The sequence below is a fragment of the Mytilus galloprovincialis genome, chromosome 8 (genome assembly GCF_965363235.1).
Source record: "Mytilus galloprovincialis chromosome 8, xbMytGall1.hap1.1, whole genome shotgun sequence".
NCBI classification, from domain to species: domain Eukaryota; kingdom Metazoa; phylum Mollusca; class Bivalvia; order Mytilida; family Mytilidae; genus Mytilus; species Mytilus galloprovincialis.
In genome coordinates, this window is record NC_134845.1 from 61,952,313 (window position 1) to 61,969,504 (window position 17,192).

Sequence of the window (17,192 nt, forward strand, 5' to 3'; positions counted from 1 at the left end):
CAGCTATTTTCATGTAATTCTTTCTGAATTATAATCCTAATTATTGTCCCCTGAAAAATGACAGGTAGAAGACAAATTAAGGTCAGTGTATTGCAGTTACAAATTTTGTGTAGTTGACGGGTAAAACATATGATAAATGATAAAACAATTGAATGTTTTTAACTGTGACATGTGTGATAAATAGGTTGTTTAAAGTAAACAAATTTTGATATGTGGTCATATCAAATGAAATGATTTTATACTTATATTTTTTTTTAGGATTTTTTAAGCAATTCTAGTACAATTTTACATATGTTTTAACTGCTAAATGTGTCTTATCCATATTCTAACATCCCGAGACTGCACTCTAAAAATCATGTATAGACAGAAGCCAAATACCAAACCTCATTTATAACTTTTATTCAATTGAAGTCAAAATAATTCAAAGATTAATACTAATAAAGTTTAGGGAGTCATAGCCAGTGATGTTGTGAATATTTGTGGTTTTATTAAATTTATGAAATTTATAGTTATTATTTACTAACACATCATATAAAATCCATTCTCAAAATTTTCTACAGTTATATTATGTTAAACCTTTTTTTAATTGCATCATTCAAATGAGTTATTTTGAAATTCATTGTAATCCGATGTAATATTTATTACGCGCGAATGTAATTACTTATTTAATCAGTTACTTTGAGAAATGATGTAATCATTAATTAAATATAATCATACAATTTACAAATTTATTTTCATTTTAACAATTATGTATAATGTAATCAGACCCATCTCGACAAGTCTAAAGTATATAAAGGGATAGTTCAAGTTGAAAAAAGATATGCTTAAAAAACTCCTTCAAGAAATACAATGACGATTTCAGTCATGTCAATCCACTTGTGAACGTTTTCCCCAACAATTATTTGTGTTTTGGGTGCACTATTTTTTATATAGTTTCACAATGAAGTACCCAATAAAAAAGCCAACAAAAACCTTTAATTTTTTTAACAATTAGTCATTTAAATGGAAAAACTCGTAGAAAGAGTCACAACTTGGTTGGTTGCGTGGTAGCGTGCTCGCATCGATTGTCTCATGGATTGCATGGCATCAATTGCTCCCTAATCAATTAATGTCTAAATAACAATTATATTTTTTTATTTTCTGTTAAGAATTGACTAATCAGTTCCGTTTCATTGTAATGTGGTTGGAATACGAACGTTACGTCAAATTTTGAAATTGGGGCGTCCGTTTGGCTGTGTGTGATGTACAAGTTTGCCGCCACGTCCTGTAAAACCATATGGCCTCTATTACAAGACCTACCTATTGTTTTTATTGTTAACTTCTTTCTTTTCCCTGAACATGAATGAAATATTTGCCACTGTATGTTTAGCAACCAACAAGTAATCAATCCGATGTCATACATTCCTATAATTATCACGTGTGCGACATGCTAATATTTTGAATATACAAACCTTTTCCGTCCCGTTTAATGTTTTAGTTCTACCTCAAATGAAAGAAGAACTATTTCTACTAAATAATGGTACATGTACCACAACTATCTATAAACTGTAACAAATAACAACAAAGACGTAGGACATTCATTAATTGTATGACTACATTAAAAGAAAAATATATTTAATTTATTAATTAACAAAATATGAAATATCATACAAGACACAAGGACAGAAATTATACCTTAAAATGTTGTTGAAAATAAAAAAAAGCATCAACCGCTTTCAGTTAAAACCTTAAAAATTAGTATAATTGAAGATATTGACATGTTTTTTAAGTTTTAACAGCTCACTCAACATAATAAAGGAACGATTTTTACTACATAAACCTGTCAATTTTTCTAAAAATAAAATCTATTATTAAAAAATTTACTTCTATATTCAGATTCTTTAATTTCTTCTAAATGCAATTTAATAATGTTTGGTCAGGATATTGAGGTTTACTTTGTGTAAAGGTAAAACACTTAACTTCATCATCCTTTTTTGTTGGCAAGAAGATTCTGAAAAAAGAATATATGTCTTGCTAAATGTGAAATTATTTGAACATGTATATTATTTGATAATGATTAAAGTAACGTAGCAAATTCATAAATGAGATGTAATGGTATGAACTTTGTAATGTATGAACTGTAACGATTCGATTGGTGTATGTGTAAGAAACATGCTTCATGAATAAAGATTTTAATAAGAAAAATCCATGTCAGCCTCCACTGCGAACGTTTCAACTCCCTCAGGCAAAGTTGGCTTTAGATGAATTTGGCTATTTATTTTAGGTAATTTTAACATATAGCTCTTCAACGATTTTCGGTACTTATACATCTTCGGATTTCAAATGTTTGGCTTTGAGCGTTCCTGATGAAGGTAAATCCAGAAAAGCGCTTCGGACGCAATAAATTATTAGACGTGTTGTTTTATATTTTTTCAATCCTTAAAGAACATAATAATAATAACTAATATTGATATTAAAGTGTATTTTATTTTTAAGTCAACCTTCATTCTAAACATATATGGATATATGGAAAGGCAACAACTGGAAAATGGAAAATGGACCAATTTCTTATTCATTTTTGTTATGGTAGCGTTACGAGTCAATTGTCGATATTCATTTCGATGAACAACCGACTGTCACGAAATAGCATAACCTTTCTCACATTGGGAATGAACGAATATTTTTTGTAAATATTTTTATTTAAAATGTGTTCCATCAAATTGTTCGTCAATCTCATAAACTGAAATTCAATTATTATAAATAAACCACACAAATCCATTAAATATGATTACAGCGATTTGTCTTTGCAAAATAAAGTTTTTGTTTTATATCCTGTGTCCTTCGATTCAAGGTAGTAATATCAATACCCTAGGGTTCCTATGGGAGAATTTCAGATTCAAAAGAATATGGATATTTTATTGCTTTTAAACCAAGATAAATATAACATTTTATCATTTCTTTTATAATTTGATGTTAAGAAGCATTATTAACCATTCATCAAAAAGTCTTACATTAATTTTACTTGTTTAACCTTTTTGTTCTTCTGGGGCTGTTTTGTTCTTTATTTATACAAATAAAATGTCAAAATTTGACTTCTAGCTTAAACATGTTAAAGGTTATAAAAGAAGAAAACATGTTTGATTTGATAATTAGATGACAGACATTTGTGACCAATAGATATAGTATTTTAAATTTATCATAAAATTTCAAAATAAAAATCAAACTAAACGTTTTATATTCTGTTTTTGTTGTCCTTTTAAAAAAAACAATTTCATTATTAAATATCTCTACAAATATGCCAAACAAAAACTTTCCTAATTTGAAAGAAGTAAGGGAAAAGTAATTCGAAAACTATATGATTCTTTACTAACAACCAATGTGTTGCTTGTACTATAAATATCATACATGCAACGTCACTAGAATTCTTGACACTCCCCACATGTTCTTTGAAGAGGAACGGGAAGTCTTAACATTATATATAGGGTGCGCTTAATTGATTTACTTGTGCTGAATGACATTTTTATTTCTTTTAGGGTTGTTTTGCTATTTATCTATACAAAACAAAATGTTATTTTCGACCTCTACCTAACGGTAAACAGATACAAAATATTTGAGCTTTTTATCAGACACCAAGAATGTGACCAATATACTATTTTTAATTTATTTAAATGTTTTAAAAATAAAAAGTAAATAAATCCTTTTTGTATTCTGTTTTGTTTTAATAAAGTCGATCGTAAAACGCAATTTTTAGTTGTTAAATGTTTAAAATTAAGGCCTTTGTTTTACAGCATTACTGATCATTCATTATTAAATGTCTCCACATATATGCCAAACAAAAACGTTCATAATTTGAAAGAAGTCGGGTAAAGTAATTCAACAACGATATGGTTCTTAATTTACAACCAATGTGTTGCAAGTACTATATATTATATAATACATGCAAATACGCTCGAATTCTTGAAACTCCCCACCAGTTCTTTGAAGAGAAACGGGAAGTGTTAACAGTATAAATAGGGATCGCGTAAATGTTCCATTTTAGAAAAATATTTCCACTTGCATAGGGTAAGCATTTGTTTCTTTAAATTTATTCAAATATTAGGCAATTAATTTTGAATATATTGTGAAAGTTAAACATAAAAAAATACTACCAGTTTATGGCAGGGCATAACACTAATGAGTGTTGCCACTACTGAGAAGAATACACAGAAGAAAAAAAAATCAGATCGATGGAGTGACTTTTTGACATAACATTGTTGTCCCTAATACATTTGACTTAACTTGAAAGGTTTCCGATTACAAGGAAGCCAATCAATTTTTCACAAATGAACTTTCAATTTTTGATTTGAGTAAAAAAGAAAACTGTTTAAAAGACATTAAATCAACATGTGTTTGACATCGTAGTACATTTATATAATTAACATGCTTTCATGATTAATCTGTTCTAAATCTCTGTATTAAAAGCATGAAGTTTGAGTAAAGAAGGTTTGTAAATTCTATTGACTATTACAACATTATGATGATTTAAATATTTCTCCCATTTTGCAAGATGTTTTGCTATCTCAAATAGGAGGATTACTCATTTGAGTAAAAACTGTCAACTGTGGACAAAATCAACCAGAAAGTCGGGCCATCATTACTTTTATGACCCGAATAAAAGATAATTTGGTAAAAATTTTTGAAATATTAAATATCATACGAGAAACAAAACTGAAATATTACCTCAATATGTTGATGTTAAACGAAAAAAAATCATCCGCTTTCAGTTAAAACCTTCGGAATTGATACATTTGAAGATATTGACGTGTTTTTGTCAGTTTAAAAAGCTTACTTAACATGCTAAAGGAATTATTTCGACTACATATACCGTCCCATCAGGACCGCTAAAATATTTAAGTTAAATTCAATCATTTACAAATGTAATACTGGTTAAGATTGTTCCTTCAAATTCTTCTAAATTGAATTGAATAATGTTTAGTTATTTAGTTGAGATGCTTTTTTTTTTTTTTTTTTTTTTTTTTTTTTTTGTGCAAAGGTAATATACTTTATTTCAACTTTTCTTTTTGCTGACTAGTAATTTATTCTGAAATTTGTTTACGTCTTTGCTAATGGTAAAAAATATTTGAACCTGTGTATATATAATTTCATAATGTTACGTAACAATTTAGATATGAGATATAATTATGTGAACGTTTTATGAACTGTAACGCTTCGATTGGTTTATGTGGTAGAGACATGCTTCATAAATAAAGATTTAAAAAAAAATCAATCAGCCGAGACTGGGAACTTTTCAACCCTTAACGAACATAACAATAATGACCAAAATTAAATAACTTCAACGTTCAGTCAAAACTATGATTTTTTTTTAAAAAGATGCCGGAATTATTGAGTCAATAACACACAGTTTAAGAAGAGCATTTTTCACTTCTTAAAATATAAATAAAACAGAACTATTGTATTATTAGCGAGACACATACATGTCCACAGTATAACAAGCAATAAATCGAATCCGATAAAAAAAAAATCAACTAAATAATTATTTAGATGTATAGTTAAGACAACATATGGAAATAGATCAATTTTAATATTCTTTTTTTTTTTTTGTCATGGATGCGTTACTAGTCAATCGTCGATATTCATGTCGATGAACAAATGATTGTGACGAAATAACATAACTTTTCTCACATTATTGGGAATAAACAAATATTTTCGTAAATATCTTGATATAAAATGTGTTCCAAGAAATTTACCGTCGATCTCAAAAACTGAAATACAATTATCATTATTAGAGCACACATATCCAACAATAATGATTGCAACTTTTATTTGAATTGGAACGATTTGCCTCTTCGAAATGAAGTTAATAACTATTTATTTAAGGAATGACTGTAATATTTTTTCTGTCTATGAAGAAATAACATAATAAATTTGGTGCACACTGAATAACGCGCGTAGCGGGTTATTTAACAGTGTGCACCACATTTTTATGTTATTTTGAATAGACAGAAAAAATATTACAGTCATTTCTTATAATTTAATTCTAAATTCCTTTTTAAACCGTAGAAAACCATGAAAAAATGTTGATGACGTCACTGTCACATGACTAAATTATGTCTATGGGCTCATAACAAAATAACGTCAGCCAATCAGAAGACGCGTTACATCCAAAATTAAATTATTGTGTTATGTTCTATGTCTAACGAATCAAGGTACCCATTTTCAATATCCTAGTGTTCCTTCAGAATAATTTGTTGGGGGTATGTAGGGATTGAAGGTACCTGGATTATAATTTAGTACGCCAAAAGCTCGTTTTGTCTACATAAGACTCATCTGTGACGCTCAGATCAAGTTATATAATATATATATAGTTATAAAGTTAAAGAAGTACAAATTTGAACAGCATTGAGGACCCAAAATTCAAAAAAAGTTACGCCAAATAAGGCTAAGGTAATCTATGCCTGGGATCAAAAACTTCTTAGTTTTTCGAAAAATTCATTATTTTGTAAACAGGAAATTTATAAAAGTGACCATATAATTGTTATTCATGTTAACACCAAAGTGCTGACTACTAGGCTGGTGATATATTCGTGGACGAAACGTCTCTCAGCTGTATGGTCATTATTATTTCCACGATAAATATAACAATGTATAGTTGATTATCCATCGTAATGGTTAACATGTACTTGTATAATCTGTTTTTTGGGGGGAAAACAAAATGTCCTTATTTGACCTATAGCTAAATGCAATACACGAAGGAAACATCTTTAATTTACCATTCAGATAACAGACCAATGTGACTAATGGATATAATATCTAAATTGTTTAGAAACTTGTATTTGTATTCTGTTTTTTTTTTTTAATAAATCCTACCGTTAAACGTAAATTTTAATTGTTAAATGTCTAAAATGTGGCCTTTTTCATACATCATTACTTAAGTAAAACTCAATGAATCAGTTTTTATTGTTAGATATCTCTACAAATATGCTAACCAAAAACGTTCATAATTTGAAAGAAGTAATGTAAATTTATTCGAAAACGATATGGTTCTTAATTTACAACCAATGTGTTGCATGTGAACTATATATAGCATACATGCGACGACACTAGATTTTTTGTAACTCCCAAAGAATTCGTGGAAGAGGAAGGGAAGTCTCAACAATATAAATAGAGTGCGCCTAAATGATTTACTTCAGAACGATATTTTTAATTGCATAGGGTAATCAATTTTTTCTTTTAATTTCTTTAAAATATTAGGCAATTGATTTTGAACAAACTTAAACATAAACAAATACTAGCAGTTTATGGTAGGGAAAACAAAGGATTGTTGCTACTGCTGAGAAGAATTCACAGAAATTTGAGTAAAGTACTTTAAATTAGTAAATTCTTTTGACTATTACAACTTGCTCATGTATTAAAGTTTTCTCTGTTTTGAAATATTTAAAGCTGTTTTCTTTCCTATCTCAAATGTGATAATTACACATTTGAATTAAACAAGGGTACCGAAACCTTCTGTAAACTGTGGCCAATCACAACACGGAAGTAGAAAATTAATTACTTTCCTGACCATGTGAAAAGAAACAAAAGTAACCATTTACATGAATTATACAGTGTTAGTGGATCTTTTTTTGTTCTTAAAATACTATGCAAGATACAAGAACATCGAACATACTACATTATTATGTTTCAAACTATATACTAGTATTCAGCCACTTTCGGTTAGATTTATTGAAATATTTTATTGAAGAAATTTTTGCTGGTTTTTAATACATGTAGCTCAATAAAAGCGTTTGACTTCATAGCTGTATTATTAACTGCAAACAGTTTCAGTAAAAATCAATCAACTATTCACAAATGTATAACTGTTTAAAGATAAATGTTTTTATCCTTTCAAAACACTATTGAATAAATGTCGTTAACGTATTTCGAAGTGTATTTTAGATAAGTTTCAATACCACAAAAGGAAAGTTGAGATTGATTTTGTGGATGATGGTCCCAACCGTCTAGTAATTAGGGCCTAATACAAGCGTTTTCTAGTTTAAGATAATAACTCGGAAATTGCACCTCAATGTTAATTACCACAAGTGTGCTAGAGGTGGATTTGTGTTTGAAATCATGGCTCAATCGAACAGAAAGAATAAATATTTAAGTGATATAGAATCCTTGTATTTTTTAAAAATCTTTTTTATATACATGTATTATTATATATAATTATTGAATGACTGAATAAGTAGCTAACGATAAATCTTACGAAGCGATGGATCATATAATTATGATTCAGTACACTACAAAATATAATAAATAACAAGTCTAAACGGGTACATCACAAAAAAAAAAAAACACCAGTAAAACGAACAATATGTTAGATATTTCGGATAACAGATGTCCTTCCTTGGTAATAGCACGATGTCAAATGAATCATGTCAATTCAAATTAAGACTCTATCAAAATCTTGAAATTTATACAATTTAAGCGAACGCTGGTACAATTTTAAAATTTCCAAACATGGCACAAAGCCTACAAAGATATGCCAAAATAAAAACAGTTATTTGCTATGTGAACTGGCACAACTCTATATTCCCAAAGGTGGTGACAGTTGAGATGTTAACAAAATGTGTGGAAATACAGTCCCAATAAACATTCGTGACCGATTTAAGCTGGTATAATATTTAAAATATGACAACGGTAGAGCAAATGCACCAGCGACTGCGTATTTAAACAACCCATATATAAGATCAGCAGGGACATATGAATATCAAACAGATGCATGTTTATACTCACCATACTTTTGAAATAACTCCTTTTAGGAAAACAAATAAATATCCTATTTTTTATGAAAGAAATACACTTCCCTTTCTAATAATATCTTATGTAGAGTATCACGTGGTAAAATGGGACGTGATAGGACTGTATAATTGTAGTAATTATCATAACACATTATGTCTCTTTAAATCGAAAAGTTTGAATCATGTAGTTTTAATGTACACAAAAGGTATAAAACAAATTATATCAATAAATGTATTATATTATATGGTGCGATGCGAGAGAGAGAGGAGATTATCATTTGTAATGGGAGTGTTTTTTTTTTTTTCGTTTTCATTTTCCCCTGCAAAGAGATTGTGTACGTTTACCTGTTTCTCCGGACAATTTATTGTTTACTATTTTGTTGATTGTTAACAATATTGGTTAAAAAAATTAGGTTGATAAACAAAGTTTCAAATCTGTACCATTCATTAATTAAGCATTGTAAGTAGGGATGTCAAAAGATTTGACATTTAATACTCGAGTTCTCGGTCATAATACATGCGAGTACGCGAGTACTCGGATAGAACTTTAACGTCCAGTGATTTTTTTTTATTTTTGTTGAGATGTGGTAATAATTCACAAAAACCTATTTATTATAATATGATGGCATCGTTTGACATCTTTGCGTATTGTTACAGAAATATCAAACTGTATGAATCAAAACTATATTTGAGCTTTAGTTATACGTATTGATAGTCCTAGAACAATGGATAACGGACAACCACTTCGAATTAAATAACTTTTCATAATCGAAATTATTGTTTGTGAGTTCAAGAACCAAATCAAAAACTGGCCAATTAAATCATTAATGTGTTAATAACGTCCGACTTGACAGACAATCTGTATCAGTTAGTATTTTTTTATATTACGACTTGTCTAATAATTGGTCAACACAATAGTTGATTTAAATCACTTATACGAAACAAAAATTGTATTTAAAATTAAACAATAATAAAGTTTCAAATAAACATTTATTACATTCAATGTAGATTTCATACCAGATTTACAAACAAAAGTAGGTTAACGGTTTAGGTCATAAATTCATAAAAGTGTTAAGTTGTGTACAAACACCGTTAAAACTGTCTCTATTTAGTTGCAGAGGGTCAATCGCATAGCACTTTGAGTGTGCTCTCGTTCAGAAATATAATTTTATCCACAACTGCAGACAGAAGTCTGTTTCTAAGTTTTTTTGCAACAAGTCCTGCACACAAAACAATTCTCTCGAAAGGAACACGTTTGCCTATAATAGATAACCATGAGGCAGAGAATAAATTATGTCACATAGAAGTATGATGATAAATGCATTGTATATATTATGTTTAATAGTATTACGAAAGATATTTCAAATGGAATTTAAGTGAGAGTAAATGCAAGGAAATATATCTCAACATGTCAATCTGGTTTAAAGCAGTTTTTTCAACATTAGCATATTAATTGTCGTCTTAATACGCATCAAATGCACAGATGCTTGTAAATCAGCCATCCATTACCATCATATATGTTTTCAAAACGGCACTAATCATGATATGCAGGAATGAGTCAAACGAAACATAGAAATATAAGTATAAAGGTAAACTAGAATCAATAAAATATTGCTAAAAAATCCTGTAAAATGTATTCAATTGTATAATGATGTCGTAGTAACATCCTCATTGTGTACCTTCATTATTTCTAAAAAAGAATTGTTCATTTATCTATGAAAGACACCCATAATATTTCGTACTCACATTACACTCAAAAATAATTCCTGTTCGTTTAACAAATTCGTTATACAATTGAAAATATATTACTTGTTAGATAAGGAACGCTTCTCGTTGACTATTTCTAAATTAGTTGAAACTAAATAACATGAGAAATTAATTACAATTAAAAGATGTATAGGAGAAGCTTAAGGGCTGTGAACAAATACTGATCCTTGAATTGTGCAGGTGTCAACAAAAAGACAAAAACCTATTTCGTATATGCATCAAAGAGATTCATTGATTTCAAAAATTAAATAACCAAGTTCATGTATATTTCAAAGACATTTTTGTTTTCACTTTTTTTAGCGACAAAAAAAAAACCCAAATGCAACTCTAATCAAAGTTATTGTACAATGGGAACAGAAACCAGCTATGAGCAACAAGGATTGCTTCATGAAATGTTTTCTAAGCAAGCAAAGAAGACGCCAGACAAGATTGCAATTGTTGAAGACAGCGGGGCGAAAATAACATTCAAGGAGTTGGATGAAAGTTCTGACAAACTTGGAAAACATTTAGTTCACAAAGGCGTTAAAATAAATTCGTGTGTTGCAATTTATTTGGATAAAAGCATTGCGTATGTAACTGCGTATATTGCTATTCTAAAAGCAGGTCAGTATTGGTTTTCATTTTTCTTTTGTAATTTAAGTGTTTTCATTTTCACAAATTTGCAAGAAAACTGTCTTTGTTTTACACATATCTTAAATTTACTGGATCCAGTTTGTGACTACGTGAAAATGACAGAACACTCGTTTTGCAAAGAAAGCCCTTGGTCCTCGTTTTGAACAGAAAGCTCTGTGTCCTCGTTTCGAAAAAAAAACTCTGGATCTTCGTTTTGAAATGAAGATATGGGTCCTCATTTAACCTGTATGACCTCTTGATAATGTCTTGATTAGCAAAAATAAGCAAACAATGAAAGAGCCATCACTAAAATATCTGTATTTTATTATTTTGAATAGTTCAATGCAGTGTTTATACTCATTTATCGGTAATTTGTACTTAATTTTTCCCTTGATGTGTACTCGCTGATAATGTCAGTATCAGTGGACTGGTCGTGATATAAAAATTATTGGGTTAGTACGCAAATGACAAGCGCGAATGCAACGCGCAAGGATCTACTTCGCCTTTTCATTCACAAAATTGCGCGCGATTTTTTTTCGCAGAAACGCACGAGATTTTTGGCGAATGAAACACTTGACATTGTTTGAAACTTTCACAAAGTCAGTTTAGCCTTTTTGAAAGATTATTGTGAAAATGTGAACAGAAAATGCATGAAAAACCCGATAGACTTAAAAAAAATGCGTTATGTGAAGTACAACTACATATCGTCCATGCTGAGTTTTTATTCATACCAATACATAGCCTGGTGCTGTTCCAAGTATAGTTTTCTTTTTCTGTTTCTTGAGAAGTATTTGTTTTACCTGTTCATTCACTATAAAGTTCATATTTAAACGCAACACATAAATAGTGACCAAAAAGGTAACGCTATCGCAGGAGAAAAGCTAGAAAAAAATGAAATTTATGCATTTTCGACATTTTCGTGGGACCATCATATACAATTTTAAAAGATGTGGTTTCATTGTCAATGACAGTTATTCATAGATTAAAGAACAAAAAAGTGAACCGTGATATCAAGGATTGGTGTAGTATATCCTTGGTGATATTCATATGCGGATCTATTCCAAATAATTATGACATCTTGAAAGACTATTATATTTTTTTTTCTTTGACGCCTTACATCGACAGGAAGGCGTCAAAGCAAAAAATAAAATAGCCTTCCAAGACGTCATAATTATTTGGACTAATGCGGATCTATAGGATACATTTTAAAAAGGGAGGTATAGCAGGGGACATTACACAATAAAAGTCTGCTCTGACCAGAATTGTAGCCTTTATAAGGGGTGACTGTGACCCGGGTTGCCTACCCCTAAATTCGCTTCTGAAATTAAAGGTAACTGCAAGGCCTTTGAACTCCCAAGTTTCATATTTCTCGTCTGTCTTGAAAATAAATGAACATGGTTTTGAAAAAGCAAGAATTGTAAGCTAAAAGTTTAGTGACGTCTATTAAAATGTTTGAAATAATTATGAAGTCGACAAGAAATGATCTGGTTCAGATAATTTAGTCGGTTTACATTGCCTCTTGAGTCGTGTATAAATGTCTCCTCTTCTTAAAATTATTTGAAATCAATGTGATCGTTTTCATGATGAACACTGGGCGAATAATGACAAAATAAATGTATTTTTATCCACTAATCTAAGTAAAATATAATTATAACTTGTCGTTGAACTCAAAATGATGATCGATAAAATTCAGCTGATTCGTATCATTCTTATTTCTGACTATTAGTTAACCTATGCTGATGCTTTGTGAAAAATAAAAAAAAAAATGACTAACCGGTATGCTACCATTATATTTGGCATTGTTAGAGTCATGTCCAAAGCAGAATATTAATGCAACGCAAGCAATAATTCCTTTTCGATACTTTGTGCAAGAGAACGCCATGTTTATTGCACTGTGACAAAATTTCAAATGACGTAGTGCAGCCTATGACGTCAAGTGTGATTCGCCGTGATTCGACGCAAAAAAGAAGTTCCTTTGTTATTTTCTCTGTTATTGTAGGGATTTTTTTGTTAAATTACCGATAAACAGAATAAAGGACTTTTTGTTTTTGATACTGACTTTATCACAGAAAATATAAGGCTCACCCTTCGGGCTCACCTGATATTTTACTGTGATAAAGTCAGTATCAAAAACAAAACGTCCTTTATTCTATATATATCTCAAGACCGTACGGTGACCTATAATAGTGTAAATGTCTGTTTATTCGGTCTCTTGTAAAGATTTGTCTTATTTACAATCAGACTAAATATTTGTTTTTATATTTAATGTTGCTGATGCAAGATATTAATCTAAAATACCCAGGACCATGCCGTTACAGTCAAGATAGGAAGCTCGCGGGTACAAAATTTTGAGCAAAAAATTTAACATTTGTTTTTTTCATTACAAATTTTATTTATTACACTAAGAGTCATTACTTAATGATGTGTTACAAAAATCAACCAATAACATCGATTCTGTTTGCCCCCAGATGACTTTTGAAATGTTTATATCATTGAAAATGCTCAAAATCATCTCCCTTGGTCCAAAAATGCCATGTTTTGGCATCAAAATTGAAAGTATCTTTTTAACACATCGGTGACCTATATTTTTTTATTATTGTTTTCAAATAAGCTGTACATAAACTAAATAATTGTAAAATTGAAGCGATTTCTGTATTTAGGTTATTAATTTATTTCAATATTACTAATATTTCTCCTATTAGTTCAACAGAAAAAAGTACCTTTACAAAAATGTATGCTTTTTTCCAAGGCAGATTGTGAGCGTAAATGAACAGTGACCCCAATTTGTTATTTTATTTTTATTTTAAGTATTAGATAAAGTTCATTTATAGAAAAATATAGCGAAATCCTATATTAGAAAAAAAATATGATTTAGACCCGCGAGCCCCCTTAAGTTGAGGTTCTAGTATTGTACTAAATATTTCCCTCAGAATCAAGGATTCATTATCTGATCGAGTCAAAACAACGACAAACAAAATAACATATTAATAGCAAGTGATATTTTTAATACACTTTATCTAAAATTTGTTCGACAAATGTTACAGCCCTTGGATGGTGTAAACTTCCCAAAACAACGTGTATGGTGTAATGGTGTATGACATATGGTGCAATGGTGTAAAGTGTATGGTGCTATGGTGTATGGTGTAAGAGGAATGGTGTAATGGTGTATGAGGAATGGTGTGATTGTATAACGTGCGACCGGGAATGGTGTGAATGATAGTGTACGACCTTTCATTGGTTGCAAACGATTTTTTTTTTATTTCATTTTTTCGGATTGTAAGCATAAACATAATAAAAATCTTAATATTTAAAATTTAATTGCATTATGGGTAATTTCGGATCGTGTAGATAGAATGGGGAAAGGTGTATGGTGTAAAGTGTATGGTGCAAAGGTGTAACGTGTATGGTGTAATGGTACAAGGTGTTTGGTGTAATGGAGTATGGTGTATGGTGTAATGGTGTATGGTGTTAGTGGGAAGTTTACACCATCCAAGGACTGTAATAACCAAACCGGTATAATCTTCGTGGCTCGGTATTTGTATATCCCGTAATTGCGTTATTTTTTAACGATAATTCTCGTAGGCTTGTCTTTTGTTTTTGATATGTGATTTGTCTATACGTACTTTTGGCGTTTCTTAAATACCTATGACGTTGCTCTGTTCTTATTCATCCCTTGATTGTGCCATTGTAAAACATTTGTGTATGGTTGTCTTTCATTTCCGCTTATGTACTTTGTCTATATGCCTTTTTATGTTGCTTTGATATATATATGACGTGGCTCTATACTTACACAGCCAGTCATTGTGTTACTGTACTTTGATAATTTTGAGTATTATTTTCTTTACTTTTTGCTTATTTACTTGGTCTATATTCCATTTTGTACTTCTTTGTTACACATGGGTATATTTTATAATGCTTAGGATTACAATACAATGTTGACTGATGTATTCCCAATTTGACATGTTAACCTTTAGTTCTGTTTATTTTGTTCACACGTCAATATAATGGAATTTGTTTCGACTGTCATACAAGTGAGAGGTTTAGCTAGCTTTCAAACAAGTTTTAATCCACCATTTTCTACAAAAGAAAATGCTTGTAACAATTCAGGAGTATGACAGCTATTAGCCTTTCATTTGATGTGTTTGAGCTTTTTGTTTTGATATTTGATAAGAGACTTTCCTTTATGAATTTTCTCGAAATTCAGTATTTTTGTGCTTTAAATTTTTTTCAAACCTGATTCAAACCATTTAAAATTTACTTCAAAATGAGTTTATATTCGAAATGAGTACATGATAACAAAAACAAGAATGTGTCCAAAGTACACGGATACCCCACTCTCACTTTCATTTTCCATCTTCAATGACCGTGAAATAGGTTAGAAAAATCTAAATTGGCATCAAATTAGACAGATCATATCATAGGGAATATGTGTACTAAGTTTCAAGTCGATTGGACTTCAACTTCATTAAAAACTACCTTGACTAAAAACTTTAACCTGAAGCGGGACAGACGGACCGACGGACGAACAGACGAACGAACAGACGGAGGCAAGACCAGAAAACATAATCCTCTCTACTATCGTAGGTGGAGCATAACAATACTTATAGATGACCATTATCACCTTTGTCCTAATTAGACATTCTTTATGCCCATTGACAACGAACCATCTTCCTTACGGGGTTAATGATTTGAACACATTCGAGACACTTTGCAAAATATTTTTTTTAAAAACTTTTGCAATTAAACACTTTACTGTGAAATTTCCATGCAGAACGTGTATGAAACAAGAATATCAATATGCTGACATTACCCCATGACGTCTGTAACATATGTACACCATGGAATGTAAGGCATATCAATGTTGAATAATCTTAAAGATTTTGCCAGTTGTCTGAAGAGTCATCAAGAAGTGCCATTTCAAACCGTTGGTTAACCCTGTTGTCAGCCAATTTTTCAAGATTTACTATAAAAAAAGATTGTTCGTATCTCAACACAATTCCTAAAATTCAAACTGTATTCGGTTCTATATTAAATAGTAAAACATTATTATAATGACCCCAAATATTTGATTCAAATAACTCTTTAGCTAAATTACGTTGAACAAGTTCTTATTTAAACATTTGATTCCAAATTGCATGTACATCCAAGATAAGTATGAAGATATGATCCTCCTAAAGACACAATGATGAAGTCGTTATTGTCATAAAACCTGTCAGTTTTCCTATCAAAAGTCGGTGGTTCTATCTTGGTGCATTAACATCCTCAATCAATAAAAACGAACCGACTACAATTAACACAATAGTGATGCAAGTATCGTTACCATCAATCAATCATTCAACCAATCAGAAACGGTAATTCTTATAATTGTAGACTGTTTTATGCAATATGAATCGACGAAATAGTTCAGAATCATAAGAGTAATTGGTTCTGATCTGTTTTATGTTGATAGTCTGCTCTTGTGTTAATAGACACGTTTACACAAAATATGTGTAATCAAAACTGTAAATGAACATTGGATTACTATCATTGAATCGAGTTCATTGTCCTTATTTTATGTTTTTAATGACAAACAACTTGATATCGAAACAGGTGCTGCTTACCTACCCCTGGATGTGATATACCCACTGCCTACGATGAAATCTATCCTTTGTGATGCAAAGCCAATAGCAGTTATATCTAATAAACAGTTAACAGACACGCTAGGTGGTAAGTGAAAGATAATACAGACAGAAAAGTTATATTGCATCTTAATCAATAAAAACATCTTAATTATTTTTCAGAATAAGTAAATTTAAAATTGTCAAGGACTAATTTTAAAACAGTAAAGATTTCTGATTACCAGTTGTAGTGAAATCATATGTAAAAGTAAGACAGCAATATACTACCAATGCTGGACTCATCTAGAAGATAAAATTAAGCTACAAACAAAAACTTCGGAAATGTCATAAACTCATGAAGGTGAATGGACAGGTTAAGCTCATACCTTTTCAAAATTAAGAGCAAAATCTATGCAAGTAAAAAGTGCAATTCAGTTACAGCGGATTCCATTGAGTG

General features: G+C 30.2%; 1 protein-coding gene across 1 annotated transcript in view; it reads left to right on the forward strand.

The window, feature by feature from the left end:
• The first annotated feature begins 10,832 nt into the window (after positions 1-10,832).
• LOC143042345 (uncharacterized) overlaps positions 10,833-17,192 on the forward strand; it is a 44,357-nt gene continuing 37,997 nt past the window's right edge. Inside the window, exons 1-2 of the mRNA XM_076214621.1 lie at positions 10,833-11,129; positions 16,728-16,844. Of these exons, the coding sequence (XP_076070736.1) occupies positions 10,874-11,129; positions 16,728-16,844 (373 nt within the window). The 5' untranslated portion in view covers positions 10,833-10,873. The remainder of the gene's footprint in view (positions 11,130-16,727; positions 16,845-17,192) is intronic.